This window comes from Artemia sp. Qi Xiang Cuo, chromosome 10 (assembly GCF_049724085.1).
Source record: "Artemia sp. Qi Xiang Cuo chromosome 10, ASM4972408v1, whole genome shotgun sequence".
Classification (NCBI taxonomy): domain Eukaryota; kingdom Metazoa; phylum Arthropoda; class Branchiopoda; order Anostraca; family Artemiidae; genus Artemia; species Artemia sp. Qi Xiang Cuo.
In genome coordinates, this window is record NC_142803.1 from 58,534,070 (window position 1) to 58,555,766 (window position 21,697).

The 21,697-nt window shown below is 34.9% G+C and overlaps 1 protein-coding gene and 1 long non-coding RNA gene across 2 annotated transcripts in view; both read right to left on the reverse strand.

The window, feature by feature from the left end:
- LOC148947953 (uncharacterized) overlaps window positions 1-7,578 on the reverse strand; it is a 29,082-nt gene extending 21,504 nt beyond the window's left edge. The window contains exon 1 of the mRNA XM_089095756.1: window positions 7,131-7,578. Coding sequence (XP_088951882.1) covers window positions 7,131-7,578 — 448 coding nt within the window. The remainder of the gene's footprint in view (window positions 1-7,130) is intronic.
- Window positions 1-21,697, reverse strand: part of LOC148947945 (uncharacterized) — a 435,585-nt gene that overhangs the window by 356,881 nt on the left and 57,007 nt on the right. The gene's annotated exons all lie outside the window — the stretch shown is intronic.

A 21,697-nucleotide genomic window follows, 5' to 3' on the forward strand; every position in this document is an offset into this window, starting at 1 on the left:
AAATTAGTATCAATAAATAAGTGAAATCCAAAACGAACAGAATTTTGCACCTAATTCAACAAATTAGGTTGTTTATTATTTTCAAGACCACATTGCCTTTCTATGACGAACAAATGAGCCTTGAAATAGCAACAAGTCCATTTATTAGACAGTAAAAACCGATACGAAAGTCAAGATATTTTGACCACATATACAGCAGTCATCATCAACAGAAACACTCAAGTATTAAAATTAAAACTAATACATTTATACATAACAAAATAATAACTTTCGGTTCATTAACTAGATTTGTTTAAGAAAGTTAAAACTGGGTTCATCTTCTTCTTTGATATTGTCTAAATGTAAGCTGAATTTCTAATGAAGGGGGCAAAAACTTCTTCTTCTGAATAACAAAGAAATGCTTTTTTTTAATAAAAATTCTAAAACATACTCTTCCCTTGGCTCTCAAGCTCTTGTCTTGTGATATTTAAAAGGGAAGTGAAAGAAAGAGTGAATCAGTGATATTCAAAAAAAGAATATTGACATATATGACAGATATAATGGCAGAGCAAATCTGTCAACATTGCTGATGAAGATGGTTATTTGGCTCCTACTGTTTCAGTTGTTGAAGCAAGGGTAGAAGGTACTTGTCTAACCTCATTCCTAGCAAAGTCATTCAACTCAAAGGGATTATTAATGAATGGTCTTTTTAATTGCAGCTTTATACACCGTTTTCCTTTTTTTCACGTTTTGAATACTTGAGAAAGTTTGAACATTAAGAAAGAAACATATTAACCCTATAACAAAATTGCATTAGCTCTATTTGTCAAGATTAGCTTTCAACACCGGGTTAAATTCTCTATTTCATTTCAAATCCCAATAGAATAGTTTACTTGTGAATATTAGCCTTGTTAATACAATGAACTTTTTCATAGAGAAGTTTCAAATTTCAAAAGCTTGTTTTTTATTTATTAAGTGACCACCGCAAATCCGTTACCTTGTCAGAGAAGCTGCGCTGCCCAGCGGAGTAGTTCTTTGACAGAGTTTTCGTTAGCATAGTAGTTTTACAAAATGAGTTTATTGATTGTCTATCTGTTTTTGTTTTGTTTTTAACCCCAAAATTGGCAATATATAAGAAGCCGGGGGGGGGGGGAGTCGTTTAGTTTTCTTGGGAAATACAGGTTGAAACGATAACAGAAATAAGAACTAGAGTTGTCGAGGGTGCTTTATGACTACCAACTGTTTAATGTCACAACTCAAACTGAATGAAAAAACAGCTTCCACGACTGTTGCTCTAATTTACCATCAACAGGTGACATAAGATCCTTGTCGGATAAGATAGGAGGATTGCCGTTGAGCCAAGTTACTCAATAACACATTGTTGGACAATAGTTGCGTTTTAGTGCCCTATCTATCTATTGAGACTTTTGTTAATTTTTCCGTTTTATTAACCGAGCTTTTTCTCCTAAGACATACAAAGAAAAGAAAACACCGACTATGAGATCAGTTCTCTTATCTCCTTTTCGAATAAGCGTAATAATCAAATAAAATGTGGAACATGGCAAACATTTATGCAGTTGTGAAGGTTACAAGAACTAAAAACCCAATTTGGAAATTAAGGATATGAAATGCATTTAAATTTCAATAAAACGCAAGAATATGAATTAGATCGCTTTTTTGGCCTGAGGAAGGGGGTGCCAGAACCATTGTTTCAAAAAACAGCCAAATTAGCAGAAAGGTAAGAGGGCTTATGAAGAAGGCCTGTGGCCTCCTTCTTCCAAAACGTGCGACTAACTCTAACAAACTTACAAAACAGTGTTCCCACATACAAAAAAAGCAAAAGCTCCTTCGCTTTTGCGACACACGGTGGGTTGAAAGGCATGACAGTGTTATCACTTTTCTGGAGCTTTCACTGCTGTCTTAGCTATATCCATAGCAGTCTTAGCTTATCTTAGCTATACAAGTTATGGCAAGACCGCCCAAATAATTCCGAACAGTTTGGCCACACAAGTTAGAAAGACTTGCAATGACTAAGATAGGGTGATTCTTTAAGGTATCAAACGACCTTAATAATGCCTTTCATGAAACATATCAACAGTCAGAAGCGGATTTTTCTCCACTAACCATATCAACCTATGCAAGTCTGCATTAAAAGAGCTAGCAGAAGCGGATTTTTCTCCAGTAAACATATCAATCTATGCAAGTCTGCATTGAAAGAGCTAACAGAAGTGGATCTTTTTACAGTAAACATATCAATCTATGCAAGTCTGCATTTAAAGAGCTAGTAGAAGCGGATTTTCTCCAGTAAACATATCAATCTATGCGAGTCTGCATTAAAAGAGCTAGCAGAAGCAAATTTTTTTCCAGTAAACATATCGATCTATGCAAGTCAGCATTTAAAGAGCTAGCAGAATCGGATTTTTCTCCAGTAAACATATCAATCTATGCAAGTCAGCATTTAAAGAGCTAGCAGAAGTGGATTTTTTTACAGTAAACATATCAATCTACGCAAGCCTGCATTAAAAGAGCTGCAGAAGCGGATTTTTCTCCAGTAAACATATCAATCTATGCAAGTCTGCATTTAAAGAGCTAGCAGAATCGGATTTTTCTTCAGTAAACATATCAATCTATGCAAGTCTGCATTGAAAGAGCTAACAGAAGTGGATTTTTCTCCAGTAAACATATCAATCTACGCAAGCCTGCATTAAAAGAGCTGCAGAAGCGGATTTTTCTCCAGTACACATATCAATCTATGCAAGTCTGCATTTTAAGAGCTAGCAGAACCGTATTTTTCTCCAGTAAACATATCAATCTATGCAAGTCAGCATTTAAAGAGCTAGCAGAATCGGATTTTTCTCCAGTAAACATATCAATCTATGCAAATCTGCATTAAAAGAGCTAGCAGAAGCGGATTTTTCTCCAGTAAACATATCAATCTATGCAAGTCAGCATTTAAAGAGCTAGCAGAAGTGGATTTTTTTACAGTAAACATATCAATCTACGCAAGCCTGCATTAAAAGAGCTGCAGAAGCGGATTTTTCTCCAGTAAACATATCAATCTATGCAAGTCTGCATTTAAAGAGCTAGCAGAATCGGATTTTTCTCCAGTAAACATATCAATCTATGCAAGTCTGCATTGAAAGAGCTAACAGAAGTGGATTTTTTTACAGTAAACATATCAATCTACGCAAGCCTGCATTAAAAGAGCTGCAGAAGCGGATTTTTTTACAGTAAACATATCAATCTACGCAAGCCTGCATTAAAAGAGCTGCAGAAGCGGATTTTTCTCCAGTAAACATATCAATCTATGCAAGTCTGCATTGAAAGAGCTAACAGAAGTAGATTTTTTTACAGTAAACATATCAATCTATGCAAGTCTGCATTGAAAGAGCTAACAGAAGTGGATTTTTTTACAGTAAACATATCAATCTACGCAAGCCTGCATTAAAAGAGCTGCAGAAGCGGATTTTTCTCCAGTAAACATATCAATCTATGCAAGTCTGCATTTAAAGAGCTAGCAGAATCGGATTTTTCTCCAGTAAACATATCAATCTATGCAAGTCTGCATTTAAAGAGCTAACAGAAGTGGATTTTTTTACAGTAAACATATCAATCTATGCAAGTCTGCATTGAAAGAGCTAACAGAAGTGGATTTTTTTACAGTAAACATATCAATCTACGCAAGCCTGCATTCAAAGAGCTGCAGAAGCGGATTTTTCTCCAGTAAAAATATCAATCTATGCAAGTCTGCATTGAAAGAGCTAACAGAAGTGGATTTTTTTACAGTAAACATATCAATCTACGCAAGCCTGCATTAAAAGAGCTAGCAGAAGCGGATTTTTCTCCAGTAAACATATCAATCTATGCAAGTCTGCATTGAAAGAGCTAACAGAAGTGGATTTTTTTACAGTAAACATATCAATCTACGCAAGCCTGCATTAAAAGAGCTGCAGAAGCGGATTTTTCTCCAGTAAACATATCAATCTATGCAAGTCTGCATTTAAAGAGCTAGCAGAATCGGATTTTTCTCCAGTAAACATATCAATCTATGCAAGTCTGCATTGAAAGAGCTAACAGAAGTGGATTTTTTTACAGTAAACATATCAATCTATGCAAGTCTGCATTGAAAGAGCTAACAGAAGTGGATTTTTTTACAGTAAACATATCAATCTACGCAAGCCTGCATTCAAAGAACTACAGAAGCGGATTTTTCTCCAGTAAACATATCAATCTATGCAAGCCTGCATTTAAAGAGCTAGCAGAATCGGATTTTTCTCCAGTAAACATATCAATCTATGCAAGTCTGCATTGAAAGAGCTAACAGAAGTGGATTTTTCTCCAGTAAACATATCAATCTACGCAAGCCTGCATTAAAAGAGCTGCAGAAGCGGATTTTTCTCCAGTAAACATATCAATCTATGCAAGTCTGCATTTAAAGAGCTAGCAGAACCGGATTTTTCTCCAGTAAACATATCAATCTATGCAAGTCAGCATTTAAAGAGCTAGCAGAATCGGATTTTTCTCCAGTAAACATATCAATCTATGCAAATCTGCATTAAAAGAGCTAGCAGAAGCGGATTTTTCTCCAGTAAACATATCAATCTATGCAAGTCTGCATTAAAAGAGCTAGCAGTAGCGGATTTTTCTCCAGTAAACATATCAATCTATGCAAGTCTGCATTTAAAGAGCTAGCAGAAGCGGATTTTCTCCAGTAAACATATCAATCTATGCGAGTTTGTATTAAAAGAGCTAGCAGAAACAAATTTTTTTCCAGTAAACATATCAATCTATGCAAGTCAGCATTTAAAGAGCTAGCAGAATCGGATTTTTCTCCAGTAAACATATCAATCTACGCAAGCCTGCATTAAAAGAGCTGCAGAAGCGGATTTTTCTCCAGTAAACATATCAATCTATGCAAGTCTGCATTTAAAGAGCTAGCAGAATCGGATTTTTCTCCAGTAAACATATCAATCTATGCAAATCTGCATTAAAAGAGCTAGCAGAAGCGGATTTTTCTCCAGTAAACATATCAATCTATGCAAGTCTACATTTAAAGAGCTAGCAGAAGTGGATTTTTCTCCAGTAAACATATCAATCTATGCAAGTCTGCATTTAAAGAGCTAGCAGAAGCGGATTTTTCTCCAGTAAACATATCAATCTATGCAAGTCTGCATTTAAAGAGCTAGCAGAATCAGATTTTTTTTCCTGTAAACATATAAATCTATGCAAGTCTGCATTAAAAGAGCTAGCAGAAGCGGATTTTTCTCCAGTAAACATATCAATCTATGCAAGTCTGCATTTAAAGAGCTAGCAACAGCGGATTTTTCTCCTGTAAACATATCAATCTATGCAAGTCTGCATTAAAAGAGCTAGCAGAAGCGGATTTTTCTCCTGTAAACATATCAATCTATGCAAGGCTGCATTAAAAGAGCTAGCAGAAGTGGATTTTTCTCCAGTAAACATATCAATCTATGCAAGTCTGCATTAAAAGAGCTAGCAGAAGTGGATTTTTCTCCAGTAAGCATATCAATCTATGCAAGTCTGCATTTAAAGAGCTATCAATCATAATAATAATAATAATAATAATAATATATTGCGAAAACAGGCTTGCGCCTCTATCTACGAAAATTTAGATAATCAAATGCTTTATCACTATAATGATTGTCAATCTTGTTCTTAAATGCATTGACTGAATCTGAGTTAACAGTGTCTGATGGTAGTGCGTTCCACTCGGAAACAATGCGGTTGCTGAATGCCCATCTCCCAACATCTCTTCTGAAACGTTCTTCAGTTAGCTTAACCTCATGACCTCTCAGGTTATTATTCTTGAATGTTATTATCTCTTCTGGAGGGATGTTGTCGTAGTATCTGTTGCATATTTTGTATACTTCAATAAGATCTCCTCTCAAAAATCGGTATGAGAGGCTTGGGAGCGACAGTTTTTTCAAACGGTCTTGGTATGACAAGTCTCTAAGTGATGGAACGAATTAAGTAGCCCTCCTTTGGATTTTTCTATTGCATTGCTGTCTTTTTGAAAAAATGGTCTGGTTGTTGTATGACCGTATTCGATCATTGGTCTCACTAACGATTTGAAGAGTATAGAAAACAGTGTTGAGTCAGTAAGAGAGAAATTTATTCGAATAATTCCCAAGACTTGTAATGACTTAGAGATGATTGACTCGTAGTGCTTGGTGAAAGTCATATCACTCCCAAGTCTCGAGCTTCTTCTTGTATAGGTAGCTGTTGTCTTTCAAAGCAGTAGTGCCGAGAAATGTGTTTTGGGCCTAGCCAAATTTGACAACTTTTTTCTGTATTGACTTCCATGCTCCATTTTTTCATCCATTCTGCTATTTTGTTTAAGTCTTGCTGTAGTATTTCTGTATTTTCAAGGCTTGTTATTGCGCGAAAGATTTTCGTGTCATCTGCATAAAGCACTATCTCTGAATCTATGTTATTTTGGAGATCATTTATGTAAATATTGAACAGTAAAGGCCCCAGAACACTATTTTGAACCACTCCACTTGTGACTTTTGTCTCATTGCTGCTAAGATATCCCTCCAGTTTCACTCACTGAGATCTTCCTTTCAGAAAGTTGAGAACCCACTTTAGAATAGTATCGCGAACACCGATAGACTGTAGTTTTGAAAAAAGTCGACTTTGTAAGACTTTATCAAAGGTTTTTTTGAGATCTAAGGATAAAATATCTACCTGCATCCTACAATTCATATTCTTTCTCTGGGTTTGTGTAGCAACAAGTAGTTGGTCGTCTGCTGATCTTTTTTCGAGGAATCGAAACTATGCGGGTGAAATGAGGCTCCTTTCGAGTAGGTACTGTAATATATTATCGTGGACTAAAGATTCTAGTATTTTGCATGTGATACAGGTTAAACTGATAGGTCTGTAATTACTTGGATCTGATATGCTTCCTTTTTTGAAGAGGGGTATCACTGTTGCTTGGTTCCATGTATCAGGCAGGTTCCCTGTTTGTAGCGACTTGACAAAAATGTAGTGCAATGGCGCTGCAATTTCTTGTGCCAGCTCTTTGAGCACTCTAGGATGTAGGCCATCTGGACCTTCTGATTTGTAAGGGTTTAGATTTTTTAGTTTTTTGTAGACCATTTGTATTGTCAGTTCTATTTCTTCAAATTTGCCTACGACTAGTGGCTGACATTCCTCTTGACATTCCATCTTTGTCCCTCTCTGTTGTGAAAACTGCTGATTTAGTAGGTTGGCTTTAGCTATTGGGTCACTGATTGTTAAATTTGTTGCTGAGTTTCTAAGATCGGGAATAACCGGCTGTTCTTTTCTTTTTGAGTTCAAGAAGTTCCAAAACGCCTTGGGGTTGATCTTTGAGTTTTCGGCTACTTTCCTCTTTTCGCTTGCTTCTTGTCTAGTGGCTTTCCTGACTTTGTTGGAGATTCTGTGATAATTTGTACAATTACTTTTGGTATCAGTCTGCTTGAGCGTCTCCCAGGCTTGCCGCTTGATTTTTATTAGGCCAAGGATCTCTCGTTTTAGAGGCGGTCGTTTAAATATTTTGACAATTGGTACATAATTCTTTGTAAGGTCTATGATTGCGGATACAAACTTTCTGTACATGCCATCCACTAGATCTGTGTTATTTATTATTTCGGTCCAGTTGAAAACTTATTGCTCTGTTCGCATGGTATTGTAATCACCTTTTGAATACATCCAACTCTCTTTTTTCTCATAGTTTCGCAACTTATAATCACCTCTAAGTAAAATGTAGCGTGGTCCGATTTTCCAACAGGAGGACCTATAGTAAGTTCTTTTATTAGTTCCGTATTACTGCATAGGACTAGGTCCAGTAGTGTTGGCTTGTCGCTTCCTCGGATTCTTGTTGGTTTTTTAATAAGCTGTTTTAGGTAATTATCGTTCACTACCTTCAGAAATTCCCTCTGTGAGGGTGACCCGCTATGCTCTAGGAGGTGTGGAAGGTCCCAATCTATGTTAGGGTAATTGAAATCTCCAATGATGAGAGTTGGTTTTGTTAATCTTTGACATATAGCGTGAATATCTTTAAAGAGTACTTTGTCATTCACGGCTGTGCTATTTGGACTTCTATATATTAAAGCCAAATTTAGAGTTGCTTGGTTTGTGTTTGATATCTGAAGCCAAATAATTTCCTGTCCATTTGTTTTTGATGACACTTTCTGGACTGATAAATTGTCTAAGACGTAGCAAATAATTCCCCGACCTTCTTCTTGATCTATGTTCAAGGTGTGGCTTTTGTAGCCGTTGATAGCCAACTCTGGTAAAGTTGGGAGATATCGACAGTGTTTAGGCTTAGCATCGACCACTGCTGCTATGTCCGGGTTCTTTGCTGCAATTTCTACTTTTAATTCTGATAATTTGTTTGGTAGTTAATCAGCATTTAAATATAATATCTTTAGTGTTTTTACTTTAGTAGCTTTTTTGTTAGGCTTGAAGGATGGTGGCATTTGTTTGGCTTTGGTTATTCTACTTCATATTTGCCGTTGCTTTTCGTTGGAGTCTTTACCTCACCTCCAATGGCTCTGCATCTCCATTTGACGATCGCACTGGGTTCGGGTATTCCTCTTCTGTTGTCTCTTCACGGCGAGCATTTGTCTCTGCATGGGCATGAGATCTGGGTTTATATATACATTGGTACGAGTCATCATATCAATCATACCAATCATATCAATCTACTCCATTAAACATATCAATCTATGCAAGTCTGCATTAAAAGAGCAAGCAGAAGCGGATTTTTCTCCAGTAAACATATCAATCTATGCAAGTCTGCATTAAAAGAGCTAGCAGAAGCGGATTTTTCTCCAGTAAACATATCAATCTATGCAAGTCTGCATTAAAAGAACTAGCAGATGCGAATTTTTCTCCAGTAAACATATCAATCTATGCAAGTCTCCATTATAAGAGCTAGCAGAAGCGGATTTTTCTCCTATAAACATATCAATTTATGCAAGTCTGCATTAAAAGAGCTAGCAGAAGCGGATTTTTCTCCAGTAAACATATCAATCCATACAAGTCTGCATTAAAAGAGCTAGCAGAAGCGGATTTTTCTCCAGTAAACAAATCAATTTATGCAAGTCTGCATTAAAAGAGCTAGCAGAATCAGATTTTTCTCCAGTAAACATATCAATCCATGCAAGTCTGCATTAAAAGAGCTAGCAGAAGCGGATTTTTCTCCAGTAAACATATCAATCTATGCAAGTCTGCATTAAAAGAGCAAGCAGAAGCGGATTTTTCTCTAGTAAACATACCAATCTATGCAAGTCTGCATTAAAAGAGCTAGCGGAAGCGGATTTTTCTCCAGTAAACATATAAATCTATGCATGTCTGAATTATAAGAGCTAGCAGAAGTTGATTTTTCTCCAATAAACATATTAATTTATGCAAGTCAGCATTAAAAGAGCTAGCAGAACCAGATTTTTCTCCAGTAAACAAAACAATCCAAGAAAGTCTGCTTTAAAAGAGCTAGCAGAAGCGGATTTTTCTCCAGTAAACAAATCAATTTATGCAAGTCTGCATTAAAAGAGCTAGCAGAATCAGATTTTTCTCCAGTAAACATATCAATCCATGCAAGTCTGCATTAAAAGAGCTAGCAGAAGCGGATTTTTCTCCAGTAAACATATCAATCTATGCAAGTCTGCATTAAAAGAGCTAGCAGAAGCGGATTTTTCTCCAGTAAACACATCAATCTATGCAAGTCTGCATTAACAGAGCTATCAAAATCAGATTTTTATCCAGTAAACATATCAATATATGCAAGTCTGCATTAAAAGATCTAGCAGAATCAGATTTTTTTTCCAGTAAACATATCAATCTATGAAAGTCTGCATTAAAAGAGCTAGCAGAAGCGGATTTTTCTCCTATAAACATATCAATCTATGCAAGTCTGCATTAAAAGAGCTAGCAGAAGTTGATTTTTCTCCAGTAAATATATCAATCTATGCAGGTCTGCATTAAAAGAGCTAGCAGAAGCGGAGTTTTCTCCAGTAAACATATGAATCTATGCAAGTTTGCATTAGAAGAGCTAGCGGAAGCGTAGTTTTCTCCAGTAAACATATCAATATATGCAAGTTGGCATTAAAAGAGCTATCAGATACTAATTTTTCTCCAGTAAACATATAAATCTATGAAAGTCTCCATTATAAGAGCTAGCAGAAGCGGATTTTTCTCCACTAAACATATCAATTTATGCCAGTCTGCATTAAAAGAGCTAGCAGAAGCGGATTTTTCTCCAGTAAACATATCAATCAATACAAGTCTGCATTAAAAGAGCTAGCAGAAGCGGATTTTTCTCCAGTAAACAAATCAATATATGCAAGTCTGCATTAAAAGATCTATCAGAATCAGATTTTTATCCAGTAAACATATCAATCCATGCAAGTCGGCATTAAAAGAGCTAGCAGAATCTGATTTTTCTCCAGTAAACATATCAATCCATGAAAGTCTGCATTAAAAGAGCTAGCAGAATCGGATTTTTCTCCAGTAAACATATCAATCTATGCAAGTCTTTATTAAAAGAGCTAGCAGATTCAGATTTTTTTTCCAGTAAATATATCAATCTATGCAAGTCCGCATTAAAAGAGCTAGCAGAATCGGATTTTTCTCCAGTAAACATATCAATCTATGCAAGTCTGCATTAAAAGAGCTAGCAGAATCAGATTTTTCTCCAGTAAATATATCAATCTATGCAGGTCTGCATTAAAAAAGCTAGCAGAAGCGGAGTTTTCTCCAGTAAACATATCAATCTATGCAAGTTTGCATTAAAAGAGCTACCAGAAGCGGATTTTTCTCCAGTAAACAAATCAATATATGCAAGTCTGCATTAAAAGAGCTAGCAGAAGCAGAATTTTTTTCCAGTAAATATATCAATCTATGCAGGTCTGCATTAAAAGAGCTAGCAGAAGCAGAGTTTTCTCCAGTAAAAATATCAATCTATGCAAGTTTGCATTAAAAGAGCTAGCAGAATACGATTTTTCTCTTGTAAACATATCAATCTATGCAAGTCTGCATTAAAAGAGCTAGCAGAAGCAGATTTTTTTCCAGTAAATATATCAATCTATGCATGTCTGCATTAAAAGAGCTAGCAGAAGCAGATTTTTTTTCCAGTAAATATAACAATCTATGCAGGTCTGCATTAAAAAAGCTAGAAGAGGCAGATTTTTCTCCAGTAAGCATATAACTCTATGCAAGTGTTCATTAAAAGAGCTAGCAGAATCTGATTTTTCTCATGTAAACATATCAATCTATGCAAGTCTGAATTAAAAGAGCTAGAAGAAGCAGATTTTTATCCAGTAAATATATCAATCTATGCAAGTCTGCATTAAAAGAGCTAGCAGAAGCGGATTTTTATCCCGTAAACATATCAATCTATGCAAGTTTGCATTAAAAGAGCTAGCAGAATCAGATTTTTCTCCTGTAAACATATCAATCTATGCAGGTCTGCATTAAAAGAGCTAGCAGAAGCGGATTTTTTTCCAGTAAATATATCAATCTATGCATGTCTGCATTAAAAGAGCTAGCAGAAGCGGATTTTTCTCCAGTAAACATATCAATCTATGCAAGTTTGCATTAGAAGAGCTAGCTGAAGCTGATTTTTCTCCAGTAAACATATGAATATATGCAAGTTTGCATTAAAAGAGCTATCAGATGCGAATTTTTCTCCAGTAAACATATAAATCTATGCAAGTCTGAATTATAAGAGCTAGCAGAAGTGGATTTTTCTCCTATAAACATATCAATTTATGAACGTCTGCATTAAAAGAGCTAGCAGAATCGGATTTTACTCCAGTAAACATATCAATTCATTCAAGTTTGCATTAAAAGAGCTAGCAGAAGCGGATTTTTCTCCAGTAAACAAATCAATTTATGCAAGTCTGCATTAAAAGAGCTAGCAGAAGCTGATTTTTCTCCTGTGATCATATCAATCTATGTAAGTCTGTATTAAAAGAGCTAGCAGAAGCGAATTTTCCTCCTGTGATCATATCAATCTATGTAAGTATTCATTAAAAGAGCTAGCAGAAGCGGATTTTTCTCCTATAAACATATCAATTTATGCAAGTCTGCATTAAAAGAGCTAGCAGAACCGGATTTTTCTCCAGTAAACATATCAATCCATGCAAGCCTGCATTAAAAGAGCTAGCAGAATCGGATTTTTCTCCTGTAGACATATCAATCTATGCAAGTCTGCATTAAAAGAGCTAGCAGAAGTTGATTTTTTTTTTTCCAGTAAATATATCAATCTATGCAGGTCTGCATTAAAAGAGCTAGCAGAAGCGGAGTTTTCTCCAGTAAACATATCAATCTATGCAAGTTTGCATTAGAAGAGCTAGCGGAAGCGGAGTTTTCTCCAGTAAATATATGAATATATGCAAGTGTGCATTAAAAGAGCTATCAGATACGAATTTTTCTCCAGTAAACATATAAATCTATGCAAGTCTCCATTATAAGAGCTAGCAGAAGTGGATTTTTCTCCTCTAAACATATCAATTTATGCTAGTTTGCATTAGAAGAGCTAGCAGAATCAGAGTTTTCTCCAGTAAACATATCAATCAATACAAGTCTGCATTACAAGAGCTAGCAGAATCTGATTTTTCTCCTGTAAACAAATCAATATATGAAAGTCTGAATTAAAAGAGCTAGCAGAATCAGATTTTTATCCAGTAAACATATCAATCCATGCAAGTCTGCATTAAAAGAGCTAGCAGAAGCGGATTTTTCTCCAGTAAACATATCAATCTATGCAAGTCTGCATTAAAAGAGCTAGCAGAAGCGGATTTTTCTCCAGTAAACATATCAATCTATGCAAGTCTTTATTAAAAGAGCTAGCAGAATCAGATTTTTTTTCCAGTAAATATATCAATCTATGCAAGTCCGCATTAAAAGAGCTAGCAGAATCAGATTTTTCTCCAGTAAACATATCAATCTATGCAAGTCTGCATTAAAAGAGCTAGCAGAATCAGATTTTTTTCCAGTAAACATATCAATCTATGCAAGTCTGCATTAAAAGAGCTAGCAGAAGCGGAGTTTTCTCCAGTAAACATATCAATCTATGCAAGTCTCCATTATAAGAGCTAGCAGAAGCGGATTTTTCTCCTATAAACATATCAATTCATGCATGTCTGCATTAAAAGAGCTAGCAGAAGCTGATTTTTCTCCAGTAAACAAATAAATTTATTCACGTCTGCATTATAAAAGCTAGCACAATCAGATTTTTATCAAGTAAAAATATCAATCCATGCAAGTCGGAAGTAAAAGAGCTAGCAGAATCTGATTTTTATCCAGTAAACATATCAATCTATGCAAGTCTGCATTAAAAGAGCTAGCAGAAGCGGATTTTTCTCCAGTAAACATATCAATCTATTCAAGTCTGCATTAAAAGAGCTATCAGAATCAGATTTTTATCCAGTAAACATATCAATCTATGCAAGTCTGCATTAAAAGAGCTAGCAGAATCAGATTTTTTTCCAGTAAACATATCAATCTATGAAAGTCTGCATTAAAAAAGCTAGCAGAATCTAATTTTTCTCCAATAAACATATCAATCTATGCAAGTCTGCATTAAAAGAGCTATCAGAATTTGATTTTTAGATCAGTAAATATATCAATCTATAAAGGTATGCATTAAAAGAGCTAGCAGAAGCGGATTTTTCTACAGTAAACATATGAATCTATGCAAGTTTGCATTAGAAGAGCTAGCTGAAGCGGATTTTTCTCCAGTAAACATATGAATATATGCAAGTTTGCATTAAAAGAGCTATCAGATGCGAATTTTTCTCCAGTAAACATATCAATCTATGCAAGTCTCCATTATAAGAGCTAGCAGAAGTGGATTTTTCTCCTATAAACATATCAATTTATGCAAGTCTGCATTAAAAGAGCTAGCAGAACCGGATTTTTCTCCAGTAAACATATCAATCCATGCAAGTCTGCATTAAAAGAGCTAGCAGAAGCGGATTTTTCTCCAGTAAACAAATCAATATATGCAAGTTTGCATTAAAAGAGCTAGCAGAATCTGATTTTTCTCAAGTAAACATATCAATCAATGCAAGTCTGCATTAAAAGAGCTAGCAGAATCTGATTTTTATCCAGTAAACATATCAATCCATGAAAGTCTGAATTAAAAGAGCTAGCAGAATCGGATTTTTCTCCAGTAAACATATCAATCTATGCAAGTCTTAAATAAAAGACCTAGAAGATTCAGATTTTTTTTCCAGTAAATATAGCAATCTATGTAAGTCAGCATTAAAAGAGATAGCAGAATCAGATTTTTCTCCATTAAACATATCAATCCATGCAAGCCTGCACTAAAAGAGCTAGCAGAATCGGATTTTTCTCCATTAAATATATAAATCTATGCAGGTCTGCATTAAAAAAGCTAGCAGAATCGGATTTTTCTCCTGTAAACATATCAATCTATGCAAGTTTGCATTAAAGGAGCTACCAGAAGCTGATTTTTCTCCAGTAAACAAATCAATCTATGCAAGTCTGCATTAAAAGAGCTAGCAGAAGCAGATTTTTTTCCAGTAAATATATCAATCTATGCATGTCTCCATTAAAATAGCTAGCAGAAGCGGAGTTTTCTCCAGTAAACATATCAATCTATGCAAGTTTGCATTAAAAGAGCTAGCAGAATCAGATTTTTCTCTAGTAAACATATCAATCTATGCAAGTCTGCATTAAAAGAGCTAGCAGAAGCAGATTTTTTTCCAGTAAATATATCAATCTATGCAGGTCTGCATTAAAATAGCTAGCAGAAGCAGATTTTTTTTCCAGTAAATAAAACAATGTATGCAGGTCTGCATTAAAAGAGCTAGAAGAAGCGGAGTTTTCTCCAGTAAGCATATCAATCTATGCAAGTTTGCATTAAAAGAGCTAGCAGAATCGGATTTTTCTCCTATAAACATATCAATCTATGCAAGTCTGCATTAAAAGAGCTAGCAGAAGCAGATTTTTTTTCCAGTAAATATATCAATCTATGCAGGTCTGCATTAAAAGAGCTAGCAGAAGCGGATTTTTATCCCGTAATCATATCTATCTATGCAAGTCTGCATTAAAAGAGCTAGCAGAATCGGATTTTTCTCCAGTAAACATATCAATCTATGCAAGTCTGCATTAAAAGAGCTAGCAGAAGCAGATTTTTTTCCAGTAAATATATCAATCTATGCAGGTCTGCATTAAAAGAGCTAGCAGAAGCGGAGTTTTCTCCAGTAAACATATCAATCTATGCAAGTTTGCATTAGAAGAGCTAGCTGAAGCGGATTTTTCTCCAGTAAACATATGAATATATGCAAGTTTGCATTAAAAGAGCTATCAGATACTAATTTTTCTCCAGTAAACATATCAATCTATGCAAGTCTCCATTATAAGAGCTAGCAGAAGTGGATTTTTCTCCTTTAAACATATCAATTTATGCAAGTCTGCATTAAAAGAGCTAGCAGAAGCGGATTTTTCTCCAGTAAACAAATCAATTTATGCAAGTCTGCATTAAAAGAGCTAGCAGAAGCGGATTTTTCTCCTGTGATCATATCAATCTATCTAAGTCTGTATTAAAAGAGCTAGCAGAAGTGAATTTTCCTCCTGTGATCATATCAATCTATGTAAGTATTCATTAAAAGAGCTAGCAGAAGCGGATTTTTCTCCTATAAACATATCAATATATGCAAGTCTGCATTAAAAGAGCTAGCAGAACCGGATTTTTCTCCAGTAAACATATCAATCCATGCAAGCCTGCATTAAAAGAGCTAGCAGAATCGGATTTTTCTCCTGTAAACATATCAATCTATGCAAGTCTGCATTAAAAGAGCTAGCAGAAGCAGATTTTTTCCAGTAAATATATCAATCTATGCATGTCTTCATTAAAAGAGCTAGCAGAAGCAGATTTTTATCCAGTAAACATATCAATATATGCAAGTCTGCATAAAAAGAGCTACCAGAATCGGATTTTTCTCCATTAAACAAATCAATCTATGCAAGTCTGCATTAAAAGAGCTAGAAGAAGCTCATTTTTTTCCAGTAAATATATCAATCTATGCATGTCTGCATTAAAAGAGCTAGCAGAAGCGGAGTTTTCTCCAGTAAACATATCAATCTATGCAAGTTTGCATTAAAAGAGCTAGCAGAATACGATTTTTCTCCAGTAAACATATCAATCTATGCAAGTCTGCATTAAAAGAGCTAGCAGAAGCGGATTTTTCTCCAGTAAACATATCAATCTATGCAGGTCTGCATTAAAAGAGCTAGCAGAAGCGGATTTTTTTCCAGTAAATATATCAATCTATGCAAGTCTGCATTAAAAGAGCTAGCAGAAGCGGAGTTTTCTCCCGTAAACATATCAATCTATGCAAGTTTGCATTAAAAGAGCTAGCAGAATCAGATTTTTCTCTAGTAAACATATCAATCTATGCAAGTCTGCACTAAAAGAGCTAGCAGAAGCAGATTTTTTTCCAGTAAATATATCAATCTATGCAGGTCTGCATTAAAAGAGCTAGCAGAAGCGGAGTTTTCTCCAGTAAACATATCAATCTATGCAAGTTTGCATTAGAAGAGCTAGCGGAAGCGGAGTTTTCTCCAGTAAACATATGAATATATGCAAGTTTGCATTAAAAGAGCTATCAGATGCGAATTTTTCTCCAGTAAACATATCAATCTATGCAAGTCTCCATTATAAGAGCTAGCAGAAGTGGATTTTTCTCCTATAAACATATCAATTTATGCAAGTCTGCATTAAAAGAGCTAGCAGAATCAGATTTTTCTCCAGTAAACATATCAATCCATGCAAGTTTGCATTAAAAGAGCTACCAGAAGCGGATTTTTCTCCAGTAAACAAATCAATTTATGCAAGTCTGCATTAAAAGAGCTAGCAGAAGCGGATTTTTTTCCTGTGATCATATCAATCTATGTAAGTCTGTATTAAAAGAGCTAGCAGAAGTGAATTTTCCTCCTGTGATCATATCAATCTATGTAAGTCTTCATTAAAAGAGCTAGCAGAATCGGATTTTTCTCCTGTAAACATATCAATATATGAAAGTCTGCATTAAAAGAGCTAGCAGAACCGGATTTTTCTCCACTAAACATTTCAATCCATGCAAGCCTGCATTAAAAGAGCTAGCAGAATCGGATTTTTCTCCTGTAAACATATCAATCTATGCAAGTCTGCACTAAAATAGCTATCAGAAGTTGATTTTTTTTCCAGTAAATATATCAATCTATGCAGGTCTGCATTAAAAGAGCTAGCAGAAGCGGAGTTTTCTCCAGTAAACATATGAATCTATGCAAGTTTGCATTAGAAGAGCTAGCGGAAGCGGAGTTTTCTCCAGTAAACATATGAATATATGCAAGTTTGCATTAAAAGAGCTATCAGATGCGAATTTTTCTCCAGTAAACATATCAATCTATGCAAGTCTCAATTATAAGAGCTAGCAGAAGCGGATTTTTCTCCTCTAAACATATTAATTTATGCAAGTTTGCATTAGAAGAGCTAGCAGAAACGGATTTTTCTCCAGTAAACATATCAATCAATACAAGTCTGCATTAAAAGAGCTAGCAGAAGCGGATTTTTCTCCAGTAAACAAATCAATATATGCAAGTGTGCATTAAAAAAGCTAGCAGAATCGGATTTTTCTCCAGTAAACATATCAATCCATGCAAGTCGGCATTAAAAGAGCTAGCAGAATCTGATTTTTATCCAGTAAACATATCAATACATGCAAGTCTGCATTAAAAGAGCTAGCAGAAGCGGATTTTTCTCCAGTAAACATATCAATCTATGCAAGTCTTTATTAAAAGAGCTAGCAGAATCAGATTTTTTTCCAGTAAATATATCAATCTATGCAAGTCCGCATTAAAAGAGCTAGCAGAATCAGATTTTTCTCCAGTAAACATATCAATCTATGCAAGCCTGCATTAAAAGAGCTAGCAGAATCAGATTTTTTTCAAGTAAATATATCAATCTATGCATGTCTGCATTAAAATAGCTAGCAGAAGCAGATTTTTCTCCAGTAAACATATCAATATATGCAAGTGTTCATTAACAGAGCTAGAAGAATCTGATTTTTCTCCTTTAAACATATCAATCTATGCAAGTCTGCATTAAAAGAGCTAGCAGAAGCAGATTTTTTTTCCAGTAAATATATCAATCTATGCAGGTCTCCATTAAAAGAGCTAGCAGAAGCGGATTTTTCTCCAGTAAACATATCAATCTATGCAAGTTTGCATTAAAAGAGCTAGCAGAATCAGATTTTTCTCTAGTAAACATATCAATCTATGCAAGTCTGCACTAAAAGAGCTAGCAGAAGTTGATTTTTTTTTCAGTAAATATATCAATCTATGCAGGTCTGCATTAAAAGAGCTAGCAGAAGCGGAGTTTTCTCCAGTAAACATATCAATCTATGCAAGTTTGCATTAGAAGAGCTAGCGGAAGCGGAGTTTTCTCCAGTAAATATATGAATATATGCAAGTTTGCATTAAAAGAGCTATCAGAGACGAATTTTTCTCCAGTAAACATATAAATCTATGCAAGTCTCAATTATAAGAGCTAGCAGAAGCGGATTTTTCTCCTTTAAACATATCAATTTATGCAAGTCTGCATTAAAAGAGCTAGCAGAATCGGATTTTTCTCCAGTAAACAAAACAATATATGCAAGTCTGCATTAAAAAAGCTAGCAGAATCATATTTTTCTCCAGTAAACATATCAATCAATGCAAGTCTGCATTAAAAGAGCTAGCAGAATCGGATTTTTCTCCAGTAAACATATCAATACATGAAAGTCTGCATTAAAAGAGCTAGCAGAATCGGATTTTTCTCCAGTAAACATATCAATCTATGCAAGTCTGCATTAAAAGAGCTAGCAAAATCAGATTTTTCTCCAGTAAACATATCAATCTATGCAAGTCTGCATTAAAAGAGCTAGCAGAATCAGATTTTTTTCCAGTAAACATATCAATCTATGCAAGTCTGCATTAAAAGAGCTAGCAGAATCGGATTTTTCTCCTGTAAACATATCAATCTATGCAAGTTTGCATTAAAAGAGCTAGCAGAAGTTGATTTTTTTCCAGTAAATATATCAATCTATGCAGGTCTGCATTAAAAGAGCTAGCAGAAGCGGAGTTTTCTCCAGTAAACATATCAATCTATGCAAGTTTGCATTAGAAGAGCTAGCGGAAGCGGAGTTTTCTCCGTAAACATATGAATATATGCAAGTTTGCATTAAAAGAGCTATCAGATGCGAATTTTTCTCCAGTAAACATATCAATCTATGCAAGTCTGCATTATAAGAGCTAGCAGAAGTGGATTTTTCTCCAGTAAACATATCAATTCATGCAAGTCTGCATTAAAAGAGCTAGCAGAATCGGATTTTTATCCAGTAAACATATCAATCTATGCAAGTCTGCATTAAAAGAGCTAGCAGAAGCGGATTTTTATCCAGTAAACATATCAATATATGCAAGTCTGAATTAAAAGAGCTAGCAGAATCAGATTTTTCTCCAGTAAACATATCAATCAATGCAAGTCTGCATTAAAAGAGCTAGCAGAATCGTATTTTTCTCCATTAAACATATCAATCAATGCAGGTCTGCATTAAAAGAGCTAGCAGAAGCGGATTTTTCTCCAGTAAACATATCAATCTATGCAAGTCTGCATGAAAAGAGCTAGCAGAATCAGATTTTTTCCAGTAAATAAAGCAATCTATGCAAGTCCGCATTAAAAGAGCTAGCAGAATCAGATTTTTCTCCAGTAAACATATCAATCCATGCAAGCCTGCATTAAAAGAGCTAGCAGAATCGGATTTTTCTCCTGTAGACATATCAATCTATGCAAGTCTGCATTAAAAGAGCTAGCAGAAGCGGAGTTTTCTCAGTAAACATATCAATCTATGCAAGTCTGCATTAAAAGAGCTACCAGAAGCGGATTTTTCTCCAGTAAACATATCAATATATGCAAGTCTGCATTATAAGAGCTAGCAGAAGTGGATTTTTTTCCTGTAAAAATATCTATACATGCAAGTGTGCATTAAAAGAGCTAGCAGAATCATAGTTTTTTCCTGTAAACATATCAATCCATTAAGGTATGCATTTAAAGAGCAAGCAAAATAAGATTTTTATACAGTCAAAATATCAAACTATGCACGTATGAATTAAAAGAGCTAGCAGAATCAGATTTTTTTCCACTAAATATATCAATCTATGCAGGCTCTCATTAAAAAAGCTAGCATAATCAAATTTTTCTACAGTAGACATATCAATCTATGCAAGTCTGCACTAAAAGAGCTAGCAGAAGTTGATTTTTTTTCCATTAACTATATAAATCTATAAAGGTATGCATTAAAAGAGCTAGCAGAAGCGGAGTTTTCTCCAGTAAACATATAAATCTATGCAAGTTTGCATTAGAAGAGCTAGCGGAAGCGGATTTTTCTCCAGTAAACATATGAATATATGCAAGTTTGCATTAAAAGAGCTATCAGATACGAATTTTTCTCCAGTAAACATATAAATCTATGCAAGTCTCAATTATAAGAGCTAGCAGAAGTGGATTTTTCTCCTATAAACATATCAATTTATGCAAGTCTGCATTAAAAGAGCTAGCAGAAGCGGATTTTTCTCCAGTAAACATATCAATCTATGCAAGTCTGCATTAAAAGAGCTAGCAGAAGCGGATTTTTTTCCAGTAAACATATCAATATATGCAAGTTTGAATTAAAAGAGCTAGCAGAATCAGATTTTTTTCCAGTAAACATATCAATCCATGCAAGTCTGCATTAAAAGAGCTAGCAGAATAGGATTTTTCTCCTGTAAACATATCAATCTATGCAAGTCTGCATTAAAAGAGCTAGCAGAATCTGATTTTTCTCCAGTAAACATATAAATCTATGCAAGTCTTTATTAAAAGACCTAGAAGAATCAGATTTTTTTCCATTAAATATATCAATATATGCAAGTGCGCATTAAAAGAGCTAGCAGAATCTGATTTTTCTCCTGTAAACATATCAATCTATGCAAGTCTGCATTAAAAGAGCTAGCAGAATCGGATTTTTTTCCAGTAAACATATCAATCTATGAAGGTCTGCATTAAAAAAGCTAGCAGAATCGGATTTTTCTCCTGTAAACATATCAATCTATGCAAGTTTGCATTAAAAGAGCTAGCAGAATCGGATTTTTCTCCAGTAAACATATCAATCAATGCAAGTCTGCATTAAAAGAGCTAGCAGAATCGGATTTTTGTCCTTTAAACATATCAATCCATACAAGTCTGCATTAAAAGAGCTAGCAGAAGCTGATTTTTCTACAGTAAACATATCAATATATGCAAGTCTTCATTAAAAGAGCTAGCAGAATCAGATTTTTCTCCAGTAAACATATCAATCTATGCAAGTCTGCATTAAAAGAGCTAGCAGAATCAGATTTTTTTCCAGTAAACATATCAATCTATGCAAGTCTGCATTAAAAAAGCTAGCAGAATCGAATTTTTCTCCTGTAAACATATCAATCTATGCAAGTCTGCATTAAAAGAGCTAGCAGAAGTTGATTTTTTTTCCAGTAAATATATCAATCTATGCAGGTCTGCATTAAAAGAGCTAGCAGAAGCAGGAGTTTTCTCCAGTAAACATATCAATCTATGCAAGTTTGCATTAGAAGAGCTAGCGGAAGCAGGAGTTTTCTCCAGTAAACATATGAATATATGCAAGTTTGCATTAAAAGAGCTAGCAGATGC